Genomic DNA, 18,669 nt, shown 5'->3' with positions numbered 1-18,669 from the left:
TTCTCAAGAAAATTAAGATTTGGAGCAAAGAAATTTGGGGCCTGGAATTTTTTATTCTCAGTTTTGCAGAATCATCTACGAAGTCTGAAATACTTCTGTATGACATATCTGCAGTGATCTGTGCCAGTATCTCCATTACTACCCTTTCTTCACCTCCCAGTCTAATAGGGACATATAAGTTTTTCGAATTTTCCTAAATATTGTGCAAAAAAGTTCTTCTTTCCTGATTGCTGCCCCTAAACCCTTCCAATACATAAATTCTGGAGGTGTCACTAGATTTGTGTACTTCAGTTTCTTAATATATACATTACAGAATAATATTACATGACCTGACCCTAGTTGCTTTCAGGTTTTACTTAAAGGATGGTAGCATTATTTAAAACAACAGCCTTTAAAAGGTATGGTTAAAACGGGAGAAAACTTTCAAACAGCTAACCTTAATTTTCAGTAACTTAAGTCCCGCGTCTGGGGAATCCTCTGACGTCCAGGATGCTAGGTAGTGAAGAAGAAACTACAACTCCCAGGAAACATCGCGCTCACTCTCTCTCCGCAAGCTCGACCTCGGAGACTGACTGCAAGGGGCACCGAGCCCGAGGGGCGGGGCTTTGAGATTAGGCGCGAGCAGTGGGCGTGACCGAAGGCGTGGCCACGAAGGGGGCGGTGCTGCCGGCGCCGCCCGGAACACGCTAGTGGAGCGGAAGATGGCGGCGGCAGCGGTAGCTGCAGCCGGGACCCTAACCGGGCTGAAGCGGAGGAGCCGTCGGCTTTGACCTCGCTCTGGCTCCGGTGCGCGCAGCGGAGCGTGTGCGAGGCCCCGCGCGTCGGGCAGGGGCGGCGGCGGCGAGTGCACGCCGCCCTGAGGAGCGCCCCGGCGGCGGCGCTGCTGCGGCTGAGGAGAGAGCCGGCTCCGGGCCTCCGCGTCCTCCTGCTCTCCGGGCCCCCCGCCTCCTCGGGGGGGCGGCGGCGGCGATGTTCTCGGTCCTCTCGTACGGGCGGCTGGTGGCCCGCGCCGTGCTCGGCGGCCTTTCGCAGACCGACCCCAGGGCCGGCGGCGGCGGCGGCGGCGGCGGCGACTACGGGCTGGTGACGGCCGGCTGCGGCTTCGGCAAGGACTTCCGTAAGGGCCTCCTCAAGAAGGGTGCGTGTTATGGGGACGACGCGTGTTTCGTGGCCCGGCACCGCTCCGCGGATGTCCTCGGTGAGTCCCGGCCTGGTCCCCCCACCCCAGCCCTGCATCCGCTTCCCGGGGACTCCCCGGCTCCGGGCTTCCCCCTTTCTCCGGGCAGGGAGTGGAGTCCGAGAGCCCGTAGTAGCTCGCAAGTAGGGAGCGCTTACTATGTCCCAGGCGTCGTGCCAAGCGCTCCGAGGTGTGTTTTCCGCTTGACCAACCCCCGTTTTAGAGAAGAGGAAACTGAGGCGCAGAGAGGTTGAACCACGTGCTCAAGGTCACACCACCTGAGAATGTGACCAGTTTGTTTGAGTTCAGAGCCGCACTCTTAGTCACTGGGTTGTACCAGCCCCGGACAACCTCGTCCCTTCCCCCAGGCGACACCTGCAGGCTCCTGACCCCCTCTTGCGCCCTCCCTCCCCCTTCCCCTGCGTGTCCCGGGAATCCCTGCTTTTTTGCGTGCTCCGGTCGCCACAACCCGGCCACGGACTGCGGGATCCGGAGCAGACAGACCAGACGCATTCTTTCGCCGCCTCGATTGTGACCATCCTTTTCCCGAGTCTCAGTCTCGCAGTGGGGGCTGGTGACCTGCTGAAAAAACACTCGCAGTGCATTATCCCAAACTGATCTTGCCCACTGGAGGTCACCTGGGATGGAAGAGTCTCCTTGACCCAAAACAGAATGGTCAAACCCTCTTCTAGACTGCAGCCTAGAAAGCCTTGAGAATTGGTTAAAGCCATTCAGGCCACAGGTGCTTCTGAAGGCCTGTTCCGGTGAACACCTTTGGGGGTGGGAGACTACAGATGAGAGCTTGTAGAAAGGGGTCAATATAGTTCAGAAACTTGACCATAATGTACGTCTCTGGAGACAATGTATAGGCCATAGAATCGTATGCCATTAAATCTCTCTTAATAAATAAAGCGCTTTGAAATTGAAGGACATGCTGTCATTGAACTTGGGTTCAAATATTACTTTGGTTTCACTCCTCAGATGAGATTGAGTTTTTGATTACTTTAAATTTCATGTGCTGAAGCAAAGTTTGGCATCGGAACAAATGGTCTTGTAACTTTTTATGACAATGATCGGTTTTTAATTTGACCTCAGAATAACTGCATATTATTTTTGCTTCTACTACATGTAGTGTTTATGAACATGGAACTAAAAAGATTGTTCTCTGTATAATTTATGAATGATCCCATTACCTGAGTTGAAAAAGTCATTTAATGTTTAGGCAACACTCTTGATGTTAACTTTAAAAGAGAGAGAAAGCGACACAGACTCCTGAGAAGGTTGGGGAGCTTGCAGATTGAAATCCTACAAAACCACTCTGAAGTCAGTTTGACCCTGACTCAGAATCTTTTTTAAAAGGCTGTCAGTGGCTGTCTTTTCCCATTACATTTAGAAGCACTTCACTCAATGAGCTTGTGACCTGTGCTGCTTTTTCAAATACCAGTCATAGTGCAACAGGATAGAAGATAATGAGCCACTAAGGTTCCCCCCTTATAAATCTCCTGTGTGCTGGCTTTTATGAAAGATTTGTGAAATTTTAGTCAAACCCATTCTGAAAACAGTATAAATATACCATCCTGGGAGAAACCTGGCCTAGTTTGGTGCTCAGCTTTGTCACTAGCTCTGTGATCTGTGGTTTTAGGCAGGAGCCTCTCGGCTCCTTTTCCTTATCTAGACTAGAGAATTAAGGGATTGGACTCTCCGACCCTCGAGGACTTCTTCTGACTATCAGCTCATGTTTTTTGTTTTGTTTTGAAATGACAACACCTTTGTTATTTTGTACCTGAAATAACAGGCATTGCTTCCTGTCTGATTCATATGGGCACCTCCAGTAGATTTCTTTTGTTTTATATGACTCTAAACCAGTGGTTCTTAACTTTTCCTGGTTCACAGTCAGAATTTTTGACTGCCCAAGGGCTCATTCCAGGACTTCACTGACCTCATGAAGCCCATCCACGTACGATCTAGAGGTCCATGCATGGGTACCAGATTAAGAACCACAGCTCTGTGCCCCTGCTGAAAGGAATGCTGCCAGGCATAACCAGACAGATGGTTGCTTATGTGACCTAGGGATAGTCATATTTGGCAAAGAGCTGTTGAGAGAGAGAGAGAGAGAGAGAGAGAGAGAGAGAGAGAGAGAGAGAGAGAGAGAGAGAGAGAGAGAGAAGAGGTACATCAGGGGAAGACAGGTTCTCTCTAGGACTGTCCTATTTTGTAGGAGCTCTTCCGGAAATGTACCCTGGGAGCCACCTGAAACAACTTCTGAGTTGGCCTCATTTGATCTTTGGCTTCCACAAACCAGTACCTATGATGGTGACTTGTGCTTGATTGACACCATCCCATCATAGGTCTGGTTATCTCTTGCTGTGAAAGAGTTGGAGTCTCAGCGAATCTTTAATATTGCTTTTTACTCTGGAAGTTGGAGTTGTAAACTGATGTATTAAAAGTTACGTTGAATTTAATAATGTTACATTGACCCTCAGTGCTTTGCACCTTCTAATTCTGTGGATAATTTGTTTTCTTTGGATTGATACTTGATTGCTTCTAGTATCAGTGGAACTCACTGTAGTCATCTAGGACTACTTGACTGGCATGAAAGCTGCTTATTTATTTTTTCTATTAGAGAGAGAAAGCTGTTTTATTTCTTTAATTAAGAATTGATCTGTCCTATTAGTCATGCAGTGACTAAAAGTACTCGATGCTTTACAGCACTTTCGTAGCGTCCCATTGGATTTCTTGTAGGAAAAACCAACTATGATGGGTGTGGTGAGACATAGAAACCACTCCTATCCCCTGGAAAACTGGCCAAGGTGCTTTCTCTTTATTAGGTCCAACCCGAGTAAACCAGTAACAGTAGAAGCTTTGTGCACTTATCTTTGTCCTTCTTCCCTGTGGCTAGTAGTTCTCCTTATTACTGTATATGGTATGTATGCCTAAGTACACAAAAAATATGAGAGCTGCTTAGTGTGTAATTGCTTGGCCTCCCACAGCCCTAAGCTGCTTAACAATAGACTCAAAGCCTGTTGAGAGTTGTAAGACTTAGTAACCTTGGAGTCCATGCTTTCATTTTGCTGAGAAAACAGTGGCCTACAGAGGGGCAAATGCCTTTACTCAGGTTATTCTGCTGGTCGTTAATGGCAGAACCAGGACTCGCACGATGACGACTCCCGTTCCAGCCCTCCTTCCGTTACAAGACTGGTTTTCTTGACAAGATAGGTGAATTCAAAACCAGTCTGTCTTCTGGAACTGTTTGACCTTCTAATGCTTTTCCTGCTTAAGGGTGTATGTGTGTGTATGTATATTTACAACTTCTTATTCATCCTGTGACTCATAATTAAAATGCAACAAAAGTTCCTGCATACTAAACCACAGTTCAGTGAAACCACTTCTTTAAAGAATGGCAGCATGGTCTATGCCATGTAAATTCTGACCTCTGGATGGTGAGTTATAAAGCAATTCTTACAAAACTGTGGGTGTTTATTTAAGCTTGATTTAACTTGAAACCTTAAACAATTTCATATTCTGGCCTTTGGATCTGATTTTGATAGTGGCCAAGTGTTTTTATGAGTAATGCCAGTCTTAAAAGTAGTAATTTTAGGTATAAAGATTATGCAAACAATGTAAAGATCAAAATGTTATTTAGGAAGTAAACAGATGAGGTAGAATTTGATGTTTTTCTGATAGCCATGATAATTTTTATGTGTTTGGTAGAACCTCTATATCTGACGGTGAGTTGTCCTTTTAACAAAGTAGTCACCTTGGGAGAGTGTGTATGGGCACTAATTTCAGCTCTTCCAGAAGTCCTCTTTGGAATTTCCCTCAGCTGGATTTCAAGCTGTGTCAGGAAATCAGCCTTACTATTATGTAGTCATAGTTTTTGGAAAGTCAAAATTCAACCTGATCTACCTGTTGATAGCAGACTGACCCTGATTGAATTTTTAAAAATTAAGATACATAATTCACCTGCTATACATTCACCTTTCAAAGTAAAAAATTCAGTGGCATTTAATGCGTTCACAGGGTTGTGCAGTCACCATCACTAGCTAGTTCCAGAACATATTCATTGCCCCAAACGAAGCCCCCTACCCATTAGCAGTCACTCCCCCTGTCTCCCTTTCCTCAACCCCTGGCAACAGAAAGTAGATTCTGACTCCATAGATTTGCCTCTTTTGGACATTTCATATAAATGGTATCATGTAATATGTAATCTTTTGTGTTTGGCTTTTTTCACTTAGCGTATTTTCAAAATTCACCCACATTATAGTATGTATCAGTTCTTCGTTCCTTTTCATGGCTGAATAATGTTCCATTGTATGGATAGACCACATTTTGTTTGTTCATCTGTTAGTGGACACTGGGTTGTTTCCACTTTGTGGCTGTTGTGGATAGTATTGCTGTGACATATTCATGTACAGGCTTTTGTATGAACATACATTTTCCATTCTTTGGGGTATGTACCTACAAATGGAATTGTTGGATCATATTGTAACTGTAAGTTTATGAGGAATATAGTTGTTTTTTTTAACATATTTCATATAGTTCTAATAGAATTATTTTATCCAAGAGAAAATATTTTTAAAGTGGAAGTAGTCATATAAGTTCTAAGATCAACAGTGCCTTAAATATGCCTAATTTCATAATAATCTGTGTGCTTTCAAGAGAAAATGAATGTTGAAGTGTGAGAGCTAAGGGTTTAGTTAAAAGAGCCTTCTAGAATTCATAGATTCAGCAAGGTTTAAGAAGCCACTAACCAAAAAAAAAACAAAACAGGTCACTGATTAGTTGCTGTCTGTCTTTTCTGAGTGTTCTTTCAGTCTGTAATAAATAAGATTAAGGGGTTGATTGATAGAGGAATTTCTCTTGTGTTTTAAACTCCCTGATGTTTTTCACATTTTGCTATATAGATATATTGTACTTTTCATAGGTTTTTATAAGGCACATGATTTTCACAATCATTTCCTCATTTGTTAAACTGTCAGAACTACTTTTCCTTTGTCCACAGTCTTTAACCTAGAGATTCTGTAGTTTAAATTTTCCTAAATTCTAGCTTCTCTCTCAATTTTGTTAATATCCTTCAGGAATTCTAGGTGAATCTTTTTTGTAGAGCAAGTAATTGAATTTTTAAATTTTTTTTAAAGTAATTGAATTTTAAAAACATGACTTTTTATACTTTTTAGAAAATGCATTTTTCTAAAACGTTGATAAATTATAGCAGAGGGTAGGAAGCAGATGTTAGCTGGTTGTGGTGGAGGTTTTGGGTGGGGGTGCAGGGGCCTGGATGGGAGGAGACTGTTCCCTGAACTTTAGCACTGGCTCCTTGAAACTGGGCACAATATAACCTGAATGGTTGCATCAGTATCCAAGCGGAGTTTGTACCCCTGTGTGACTCAGAAAGCGCTGTGCCAGGTCAGAGTATCTGACCTACAACCGTGCCCTTTGAATAGACGCTCATGTCAAATTCAAGCTAAATGTCAAATTCATCTTATGAAAGTTCCCCGTGCTTTTCAGGGAGGCCTCACCTCTAGGGCCTTGGGTTCAGAATTTTCAGGAAAATGATTTGGAAAAGTACGTTAAGAATATTTTCTTTCCACAGAAATTTGACGTTTTAAACCAGAAGTTGTAGCCAGTTAAAAAACGGTGTGCCTTTAAAAGTTAGTGTCAGCTTTTTGTCTCAATTTAAGAAGTGGTGCCCTGGATCCTTTTTTATGTCTTTAATAATAAAATTTAGTGATCTGTCTTGTTTGGGAGTTGTTAAATATTTTAAAAATCTGATCATTTTCTATTTCTCTGAGATCTAAAACCGTTTATTTCCTATTATTAAACAATTCACAGAATTGCGTCGTAAATCAAGATTTCTTGCAAAAGCTGACCCACTGCAGAGGGCTTTGGGCTCATAACACACACTTTTTCATTTAAACTTGAATTGGCAAGTGGCACAGCTCTTCCAATTTAGTTTAAATTTTTAAAAAAGAGAAGATGCTAAATGCTTTGGAATAAGATCCCAAACAGGATTTTGTGTCGATTGGCGTTTGGGGGACAAATGCTTTTCCTTAAAAGAGTGAAAGTACTTCACTCTTGTTTCTCCTAAGCATTTATTCAATATCTGACGCAAAATACGGTTCACCTTACCAGTGCATTATATAGTACTTTAGATTATATGACACGTTTTTATGTTTTACCTTATTTAATCTTTTAACTACGAGATTACTGCTCTTATTTCCACTTACTCTGCATTATTTTCTCATCTATAAAAGTGGACTTGTCAATAAGGTCGATATAGCTATTACCATAGCTGGGACTTGAACCTAAGTGTCCTGCTTGCATGTCTCCTATTTGTAAATAAATGGTTTTGTGCATATAAAAGTAACACACATTCAAAAAAGCACTGTACAAAATACCTATAACTCATAAGTCAGCTCTAGTCAGTGTAGTTTCCTCCATCCTTTGTATATGTACAATTGTTCTATACATTTTAGTAAATAGAATTGGGTTAATATGTGTATTGGTGTATAATGTTATTTTTATGTAATGTAAGTTGAGTTTATTTCCTTACTGATAAGTGTATCTGCTTCATATTCCACTGCATGTGTAGTCCATAATTATCTCATTAGTCCTCTATTTTCAGTTATTTAGATTATTTCCAATTTTTGTTACAAGTAACAATAGGGTGAATGTCTTTGCATCTGAATATTTCCTTAGGATAAATTCCTTGAAGGCCCCTGATACGAACATTAGCTGTAGGTCCCTCCAGAAAGATACTAATTTATACTTTTGCAGTTGCTATGCAGTTCCTCTCATTAATAAGCTCATTGTTGATTTTGAGTCTGTCACATTTAATAATTTATAAATTTACCAGGTTCTTAAATAGTCGTTTTGAGATGAATAAATTTGTAGCTGGTGAATAGTTCTAGAATTGATTGAATTGTTGGTATGAACCCCAAGGACTACAAAATGACTGCAAAAACTTTGCCAGAGACTACAAAAGTGACTTACTACAAAGAGTGCTTTCTGTGGAAGGACCCAGTACTGTTTTGACTCAGGCCAATTCCAACACATTTTTGCACTGATTCTTCTTTTACTCATTAATAGACTATTTTGAAAAGAAAGGGAATTTCTTTCTTTTTGTAGTGCTCTGACTACATTTTGATCTTTTAAGGAGGCCATCATCCAGCTTTTTCCCTTTTTAACTTAATCAGTATTAGTTTGTGCTATCATTTGAGGTAGATGCAAAAGATTAGTTGTGCTGAGTGAAACAAACAAAAAGTGCTTCTGTTTTCACATCGTTTGGATAAGAAAATAGAATTGAGCTATTTGTATAAGAGCTAGAAAACTGTTCACGGCCTCTAGGTTGACCACTAATTGTTACAAATGGTCATCAGTGTTTCTCTGACATGAGAAAGTCTAAACAAGGATGTCTTATGTGTGCGTTGTTTGAAAAAATCCACTTCTCTTGGTTCTTTAGCGGCAACTTTGATCTTACTGTTTTTCTTGTTCATGTACTCTGAATTCACTGAACAATCAATGGTCTTTGGATAACAAGGTTAGTCTGTTTTTTTGGACTACATTCTACGCGTACATATTAATTTATTTACAGATCATTTGAATTCATTGCAGTCAATTAATACTAATCTTTAACTTTTATCAGAATTTCAAATTGAAAAATGGTTGACCTGATTTTGTTACAGGCTTGAAGTAGAAAAACTTTTACATTTTAGTCAGTTGGTTAAAACAGGCTCCATTTTCTTGCAGTGTCTTAGAATCCCAGAATCTTAGAAAAAGGAACTCTTGAGAGAATCTGTCCTCCTGCCTCTTATTTCACAGATGAGAAAGCTAAAGTTTAGAGAAGTGTTTCTGCCAGTGTCCTACAGCCAGTTAGTGGCAGAGAAAGCTGGGAGTGGTGTCATCCCCAGACCGCCTTTCAGGGCTCTTTCCTTTAAGTCTTCTTTTAACATCTGTGAGGGGAGCACCTTGTAGCCAGCTCCTACCCGGGGCACAGTACCTTGTGCAACTGTAATGATGAGATAATGAATGAGCCATTCTCTTTTTGAAGTTCTCAGATGACAGTTGATATATCAGAGTGTCGGTATTATAACTTTTCAGTACCGTCAACTGAATTCATTGTTTATTGGTTGTTTCCTGTTAGTTCCTCACAGGTGCTGTGGAGAAAACCATGAACAAAACAGATTTCCGTTCTGCAGTTCCAGCCCTGAAGGCTGGTGGGGAAGGCACATATACACAGGAACGGAATGAAAGAATACATACACATTAGGTGTTGTGGACGCATGGAGTCAGGCCTCGGGAGATGAGTAAACTGAGGCAAGTGAGGAGAAGAATGGTAAGGTTCTCTAGATTGAGGGATCAGCAAACATACAGAAGAAGATTCTCCAACCTACAGCTGTTTATGGCTAGAGAGTAGTTTGGGCTGGTGAGGTGGGGGTGGGAGGTCAGTTGAGAATTGATATTAAAAGATAGGTTGGGACCAGATTGTTCAAGGTTACAGTTGCCATGTTAAGGAGTTGGATGTTGTTTTGTTTTTGTGTTTTGGTAGGAAGCTATAGATGCTTTTGCTTTTGTTGTTTTGGATTTGGTTTGATTGTTTTGAAGAGGCAGCACCTTCAGATGTACACAATTCAAAAGGTATTCTAAAGGGTGCACGGGGAAGTCTCCCTCTCACCCTAGTCTCCTAGCTGCAAATTTCTTCTCCGAAGAGGAACCAGTGTTATCAGTTTCTTATTTATCTTTCTAGAGAATGTTTTCGTGTGTGTGTGTGTGTGTGTGTGTGTGTGTGTGTGTGTGTGAGGAAGTGTACATAGATGGAAGGTATTTTACTAGAAGAGCAACACGGACATAGCAATCTTATTAAAAAAAATGATTGGTGGTGTAATGGGAGAAGAGGAGGCAGAAGACCAGCTAGGAAGCTACTGAAATAGTCTGAGCTAGAAAGGGCTTTAACTAGGGTAGTGCAAAGTACCGTGTTTCCCCGAAAATAAGACCTAGCCGGCCCATGAGCTCTAATGCGTCTTTTGGAGCAAAAATTAATATAAGACCCGGTCTTATTTTACTATAATAGTAAAATACTACTTATAGTAAAATAAGACCGGGTATGATATATAATACCCAATCTTATCTAACATAATGTAATACAAGATCAGGTCTTATTTTACTATAAGACCCGGTCTTATCTAACATAATATAAGACCTGCTCTTACATTAATTTTTGCTCCAAAAGACGCATTAGAGCTGACTGTCCGGCTAAGTCTTATTTTCGGGGAGATGGGATAGTTGGGCGGCTGACATTGCAGACTTAGAATCAGCAGGACCAAGACGGTGAAAGAGAAAGGAATTCAAGTTGATTTTGAGGTTTTTGCATCGGAAAGCTTCTTTAAAGTTTCTGGCCTTGAAGTGTGGGTGGGTTTGACTACCATTCATCAGATTAGGAAATGCAAGAGAAGGATCAAGTTTGGGAAGGAAAAAGGGAATTGCTTGGTGCAAGAGGCATTTCAGAGGCAGTCACCTGGCCGATGGAATTCTTGCATCCAGCTGGCCTTTACTAAGTCCTGAGTGCTCCGGCAGGGGTTCTCCTAAGAATTACCAGTGCAGTTTGGCTTTTATACTTTGCTAGAAGGCCCAGGCCCACTCTGGGCATACTGACTCAGCAGATGGGGTTTGGGGTCCCCAGGTAAGGCCAGCGCTCGAGGATGGAAGGAAAAGTGTGAAAGAGACTCAGCCCTGAAGGAGGGCAATACAGGAAGGGAGAAAGACAGCCAAGTCATGATAGAGGTGTTGCAATTACAGTGACCGAAGGAAATGGCTGGGCCCATTTACGTATCACTAGTTATAAGAAAGATTTCCCTGTTAAATTAAGAAATTTCTGAGTCAGAACCATGGCACATAGTAGTAGGCAGCAGGCACTTAAGAGATATTTGTTAAATAAGGTTACTTCATAGTCACTTCTGAAAAAAGAAAACTAATTCATTCCTCAAAGTGCAGGTGAATTGTTTTATCCTTGTGTGTTTTTTGGAGATAAGTATGTTCCTTAGTGCTTGAAAATGTTACTGTTAAATTTTTAATGGAATATTAAATGGTGGTGGATGTGTGACGGGGAAAGGTGAATGGACCACTCATCTTTTATACATTATCTGTGAGTGGGAATTGTCTTTTGGTTGTGACCACAGACCAGTGTTTGTAGAGCTTGCCACCTACAAACACTGATCAGAGACTTTTCTGATTGCTACAGGCTAGACTGGTCTATATGCTGTTATTTGGTCTTTTGCAGAGACGCATAACTCATTTATTACATACTGGCTGTGAGCTGAGCACTGGGGCCAGGCACTGTTAACACACTATTCCAGTTCTCACACCAACCCTGTGATGTCCATGATATTATTCCCATGTGTGGGTGAAAATACTAAGGCTTAGAGAGCTCCCCAAGGACACTTAGTCGTGGAGCTAGAATTTGAACCCAGATCTGACGGCATAACCTGTCCCTACCCTTGCCCAGTGTGAATACACTGTCTTTCAAGTCAGAAGTGATCATTTAAAACTTTGTTTTATTGAGGTGATCTTTGCTGAGTCTGAATACTACTTCGTTTGTAGCTATTCTTAGGCTAATAGTTGAACAAAGCCCCTTAATTAAAGCAAATGAAGGCCTCCTCCAGCCTTGTTGAACTAGTTAGTCAGTGGGCCCCACGGACTTTGGTGGCCTGAGGCCAACCCTGTCCTTCTGGGCACCTCCTAAAAGCCTTAACTCCTGCAGTGTGTTGTTTGGGCGGATTGTTAGTGAGAAGTTCTGGCGGAGGTGTAATAGGCATATACCTGGAGGTCAAGTTTCTCTGCTCTTAGGGCTCTAACCTCATCTTTATTACTTGTACTTTATCCATATTAGTCAGAGTTGTAGGGAACTGCCCCACATGCCTGTCTCTGCAACCTCCTCCCCCACAACTCATGTTTCTATCCTTCAACACTCCCATCAGACTCTTCTCTTTTCCATGAATAATTTTCTGATTCTTTCAGCTAGATGTAATCTGATCTTTCTTGCTTTTGTTTTTATTGGTGCATACTTATTCTGTTTTATTATAACCATTTATGTTGAACTTCTCCAAACCTCTCTCCCCCACCACAATCACTACCTCTTGATTTTTAAGTTCCTGTGGGCAGGCAATCTTTTATTATATGTAAATCTCTTTAGTTGCCTTTCACCACAGTGTCTTACACATAGGAAATGTTCAATGAAATGTGTTGAATAACTTTAGCATTGAATGTAAGTATAAAATTTAGTTCTAACTGGATTCATATAAGTAACTTTTGTCATCCATCCCATACAGGTAATATAGTTATTACCAAAAAAATGGGAAAGTGTGGAAAATAAAAAGAGGACAAAAATTACTTGTCCTGTCATTCAAAGATCATTACTTAATTAAACAACATGTAGGGAAAACTATAATTAGTGTTCAGAAATTGAGTGACAGTTCTCCACTTGGCAGGCTTAGTCAAAGGAATTATGTTCTCATAAAAATAAAAAAAAAAGAAAGAAAGAAAAGAGTGTTTGAGCCAGGGCTACCTGTGACTGTTAACCTCTCCCAGAGGGTGGTATTTTAGTAAAGGTCAGCTCTTATTTTTATTAGAGGGGTGAAGAAAGCAGGGGGTAAATAGTATCCCCTTTGAGGTTAGGTCAAGGATATACAGCTTAATTGTCATAAATATTAAGTTAGCCTTTAAGACCAGAATTCTAGATCTAATCTTATAAACAGAAGGAAAAATTTTCTCTTAGCCTAAAGGGCCTATACAAATAGGCACATCAGATTAAGATAGCTGGACTTTTACTTTCTGTTACTTTCTGATTTAAATGTTAAATTATTTGGTGTTATGTAACATTTCCTAATATCTAGAAACCCACGGAAGCCTCAGCTCTACTAGAAGCCCTTAATAATGTAACACGCTAAGGGCTCTGCCTCTACTGTTCCTAACATACATGTGATCCCCAGATGGTTTGTCTGTTGCTTCCTCCTGTCCAAAAAGCATAGCTAAGAGCATTTAGCATTTGAGGAAGATACTGTTGCAGCTCTGAAAGGAGTGAAGTGACCTTTTCTGTGACTTCACCTTCAACTCTGTGTGGCAAGAAGGCAGTAATTCATACCCAACTCTGTGTACCCAAGGTCCTCAAGCCACACTTGAGCCAAAACATCATTCCATGTTAAGTATTTGGTGTTTAAACAGAAGAGCTAAGTAAGAGGAAGAACATTTTTATTTTTAAAAGGTTGACTTTGAGTTTCTTTGCCTTCACACTGTCGTTTCGTAATCCTCTTTTCAGGACTTTTCACTGCTTTTTAAGACAAAGCAACTGCCCAGAATAATCTGGAAATTACCATCTCTAGTTAATGAAGTATTCTGGACAATAGGTATGAGTGTGTATATGTATGCATGTGCATTTTAACTTGATTAATTATTAAATACATATTTACTAAGCTAGAAAGGAATAGCTGTTTTGTTTGGAATTCTAAAACAAAATGGACTGTTTAGCAGAATTTGAGTTTTGCTTGTAGGTTGTTTTTTCACATACTTTATCACAGGTTTGAATCTCTTCCTTTCCATCCTTTCAGTTTCATTGTCTCAGCTTTTAAGTTAGCTGTTCTGCTTAGAGATCTTGAGTTCTTGACGTTCGTAGACTTGGTCTCTGGAGAATGAGAAGATGCAGGTTTCATTGTGATTAATGCAGAGTGGTTGCTTTGGGGAAACTTCTTGCAAAGAGAATATGTCACTTGCTTGTTACAGCAGGAGGAACATCATAATTTATATAATTTCATCTCTAGAGAACTGAAAGGACTGTTAGTCAAAGCAAATTGTACTTTTCTGAATAACTCAACTATTGAATATATTTTTTCAGTAATCCTGCTTTTTGTTCCCTTTGGGATAATTATATGAAGATACATTTCATAGTCCTGAATCACAGGGGAGTGTTCTTAATGCCCAAATGTGATCTGTTCCGTTTGATAGAAATTGAATTTATACTCTGATCTTATTCTCTAGTTATAATGCTTCATGTTGTGATAACTCTAGACAAATAAGGTTGGCTTTGGGAACACTAGATTGTAATAGTATTTGAAGAAGAGTCTCGGCATCTGAAAAGAAGCCGGCTGTAGCACTGCAATAAATACTGCCTAACCAGCTGCTTCATTAGATGAACACTGCCTGCAGAAAATGTAAAACCACATACCCTTATCCCTCTGAGTCCAGAGGGTCTCCTGCTACTTTTATTATTCAACTCTTATGATCCAGCCAGTTTCTTACTCAATTTCTCCTCTGGAGTTTCAGTTCACTATCAAGTACCCATCCTACTAGATAGGAGATGTTTCAGTGATGGAAAAACAATCCCTGTAGAACTGTCTTGCTTCATGAGAGAGTGAGACTCGATGCGAGATCATTAAAGATGCAAGGAATTCAAATACACTGATGGAAAGAGAACTGACTCTGGGTGGTGAACACACAATGTGGTATATACATGATGTATTACAGAATTGTACACCTGAAATCTATGTAACTTTACTAACAGTTGTCACCCCAATAAACTTTAATTGAAAAGGAAAAAAATAGATGCAAGGAACAAAACTGGTATTTTTGGGTAGAACTTAATATTTTAAATTATGCCTAAGCCTATTTTTGGATAAAATAAAATTGCCAATTTTTCTTCACTGGTGCTTAAAGTTGAAATTCTTTGGGCATCACTTTCTTCTGGAAAATGTCTGCTTTATAACTAATTGCATGTCACTCTGAAGAGGGTTTAAGAAGAATGGGAACCTCATGCTGATGGCTGACAATGGGTGACAGTGTTGGGGAGATTCAGGTTGACGTTGGTGGCTTATAAGGTTCAAAGTCTTTAAGGAGAGCCTTTTGCAACTACACAGTTAGGTGGCCAGACGCAATTGGAAAGATAGGGTTTTGAACCTTCCACAATTTTAGCTTAGTTGCCAAACATTTTTTCCTTGAACTTTTGGCTTAGAACAAAGCTATTAAGTAAAATTCTGAGTTTAATAAAAAATTGAGTAATTTTTTAAAGTACAGCAAAATATTATTTTTATGTGGTTGTAACTTAAGGCAAAAACAAAAATGTGTTAATTAGAAAAATAAAAATTGGCTGTTACTGTAAGAATTTTCTTGTCAACTATAAAAATAAATTTTAAAACAATAAATACATTTTTTTAATGTTCTTCATGTAAAAAGGTGTTTAAATGATGGGAAACACTGAAATTCTTTCTCTTAACTCTTCACTTTAGAAAAGCAATCTGTGGAAAATTTAAAATATTATGTAAAAATCTTAAGTGTTTTCTAGTTACTTCCCTCTTCATAAAACTGACCTTTCTACATAAATGGTACAACTAAAGGAATCTTTTGTGCCCTATATTCTCCTCTCAGCCTTCAGATATGTAACCATTATCTTAATCTAATAATAGTTTTAATTAGATTTTGGGTCAAAGGAAACACTTAAGCTGGACTGTGCTAACAGAATGTTATTAATGGAGATATAAGATGATTACAGTGAATTAAAGGAAATAGCTTCTATGTTCAGGGCACTCTTTAATCTTGGCATTCAAAGCCTTTCCAGTTACTAGCCCACCTTTTCAGCTGCACCTCTTTTCACCTCTACAGAAATTATATCATTCTGACAAACTGGATTACTTGTCCATTAAAAAATCTTAATCAGTTATCATATCTGTGATTGTAATTTGATGCCTAGAGTAAGATGCAGCTCTCAAATGAGCTATTTGGCCAGAAATTCTCATTCCTAAGATAAGATCTCCTCTTAACTCCTTGAATTTACTACTCTATACTCTCCCTGAACATCTCATCCAATTCTGATCTTTATCAGAGATCTGGCTCTGATTGCCTTCCCAGCTGCAGACGCACAATTCCTGGCTTCATACAGAACATTTCCTCAAAAATGCCCTGCTGGCACCTGAAACTTAGCACACTGGAGACGGAATTAAGTCTCTTCTGAAGGCATTTCCACCCCCTTCCCAAAGGGGGCGTCATCTAATCTATACTCATTCCTGAACTTTAGAAAACTATTTGCTATACAATCTATTGATAACAGAGCCCAGGTGTCTTTGTATTTCCAGTGATTTTCTATTCTACTTTTCTCAGTACGTCTAACCAAAAATCTTGCAGCTGACTCCTGACCTATTACCTCTCCCAACTCATTCTCTCCGCTGCTGTCAGGATTATTTTTCTAAAATATAGACTGGAAGTAATATATTACTTCTACCCAGAAACCTTGACCTTTTATTGTCCATAACAGTGCTGCCCAGTAGAAATATACTGTAAGCTACATGTGTAATCTTAAATTTTCTAGTAGCTACATTTAAAAAAACTAAAATTAAACAGATGCAGTTAATTTTAATTAATATATTTATTTAACCTAATAGATCTAAAATATTTCAACATGTCCAGTATAAATTATTACTAAGATATTTTACAATTTTTTTTGGTACTATGGTTTTGGAGTCCAGAGTGTATTTTACATTTAACAGCGCATCTCAATCCAAACTTAACCACATTTCAAATTCAGTGGTCACGTGTGGCTAGTGGTTCCTATATTGAACAGTGGGGGTCTATAGCATAAAGCTTCAAGTTCTTGGTCTGCAATTCTGGGCCTTCCACAATGTCAGCTCCCACCCTGAGTATTGCAATGTTTCCCCCCTCACCCAAGCCCCAGCTGCACCTACTTGTCTGCCATTCTTTTCTTTTCATTACTCTTCCCTGTCTGTGGAAAGCCGACTTACTTTCCAGGGCCTAATCTGAATGCTACTTCCTGAGAGAAGGCTTGCTCCATTCTCACAGTGCCCCATAAGCATTAACCACTTGCTCTTGACCCTTCTGTAGCAGCAGTTACGGGAGCTGGGAGCCATTTGTCTAGTTCCTTGTGGTGGTGAGTATCTGGTGCCCACTGGAAAGCGAGTTTCTCAGAGGCAGGACTTAACCTCTCTCAGCCCTCTGTTTTCTAGTGTTTGTTGTGGCCTCCGTTTGCTCTTAGGGATATTCTTACCTTTGCTGTTGTCTTGGTATCTTAAGCAATCTCTCCTTGGACGTTGTTTTCTTTACCTCTAAATGAAATGTCCCTTTGTATCGGGATTAATTCCCCTGATTAAAAGGTGTTCTTTCTTTTTGTGGATTGAAGCTTTTGCCTATACAAGAGAGGGAGGAAGTATTCATTTCCTTGTAGAAATAACTGCCTAATTAGTGAATTAAACTAGGTTTCTTTCAAATGTACATGTAGTAGGTTATTCTGGTTGCAGCCTGATTTTAATTCCAAATATGACTCTTTATGTTATATAACTTGTTCTTTGTAAGTAAATTATACACACACACACACACACACACACACACACACAAAGGCTTTTTCCCACCAGTTTTACTGAAAATTTTATGTTTTTTTAAATCTCTTTTTCCCCTAAAGAGACAGTGGAGTTTTGCTTGAGTTCTTTTTCCCTTGTAGAAAGCAAACTGGTGCCTGAAAGGTTGCGCTCTATTCTGGGTGAAATCTGATTAATGTTGAAGGGTTGTGTCAGGTCAAACTCTATAACCTGCTGACAGATTATTTAGTGAGTGCCAGGATCAACTCTCAACATTATTGCAGATTTTAATGGTTTTCTCATGAAAACCATTTGTAGATGAAACCGGTTTGTGTTTAAAGTTAATTGTGGCTCTTAGGTCAGAGACTTGTTAAGAAGAAATTCTTTCCTCGAGCATGCAGTAGTTTGCAAAGAATGAATGATTCATCAGATGGAGTTGTGAGGATTATAATTGCATTCTGTGTTTTAACACAAATTGTTGGCATCTTAAATCGTAGCAAAATCTTACCCCTAGTTAAATAAGAATTCCTCAAGAGAAGTTCCTATTAAATAAACTCTTTTAAATTCTCTTATGAATTTCCAGATATTGTCACAACTGCTTGAAAAACACAGAAAAAAAGTAATACTTCTTCCTGGTAGGGTAGACCTCGTCATCCTTGATGCTTCTCTTTCTCTTACTATTGCTGCCTCTCCCCTCATTCACTTCACCTGTAAGTCCTTTTGGTTCACAGGATCCTGAACTTCTGTACTCTTAACTGCACTGCCGCCAGTCACGACTGAGCTGAGACAGACTCCTGACTCATCCCTTCTCTCCACTCTTGCTCTCTACACAGCAGACAGAATGATCTTTTTTTTTATTATCACTATTACTATTTAAACTTTGTATAATGGAAAATTTCAAATATATATCAGAGTAGAAAGGTAAGTGTACCTCTCTTTGAACTTCAATTATCCATTCATGGCCAATCTTGTATCATCTCCCCCCAAAGGTGGGAAAAGTTGCTGCCCCAATAGTGATAAGTTATTTGTCACCCTCTTTACGTCTTCCAGTCCTTTTTCCTCTTATTTTTTTCAGGTTGTTTCATTGTTTGATAAATGCCATTATCAGAAAAATAGTTTCATGTGTCCATTTCACATTAAGCCATT

The 18,669-nt window shown here is 39.8% G+C and overlaps 1 protein-coding gene across 1 annotated transcript in view; it reads left to right on the top strand.

Moving 5' to 3' along the window:
• Positions 1–498: 498 nt before the first annotated feature.
• PPTC7 (protein phosphatase targeting COQ7) overlaps positions 499–18,669 on the top strand; it is a 35,168-nt gene continuing 16,997 nt past the window's right edge. Inside the window, exon 1 of the mRNA XM_081036806.1 lies at positions 499–1,198. Within this exon, the coding sequence (XP_080892932.1) occupies positions 970–1,198 (229 nt within the window). The 5' untranslated portion in view covers positions 499–969. The remainder of the gene's footprint in view (positions 1,199–18,669) is intronic.

Source organism: Rhinolophus hipposideros, assembly GCF_964194185.1.
Source record: "Rhinolophus hipposideros genome assembly, chromosome: 24".
NCBI lineage: Eukaryota > Metazoa > Chordata > Mammalia > Chiroptera > Rhinolophidae > Rhinolophus > Rhinolophus hipposideros.
The sequence above is the reverse complement of the archived record's forward strand: the minus strand, read 5'-3'. Positions and strand labels throughout refer to the sequence as shown.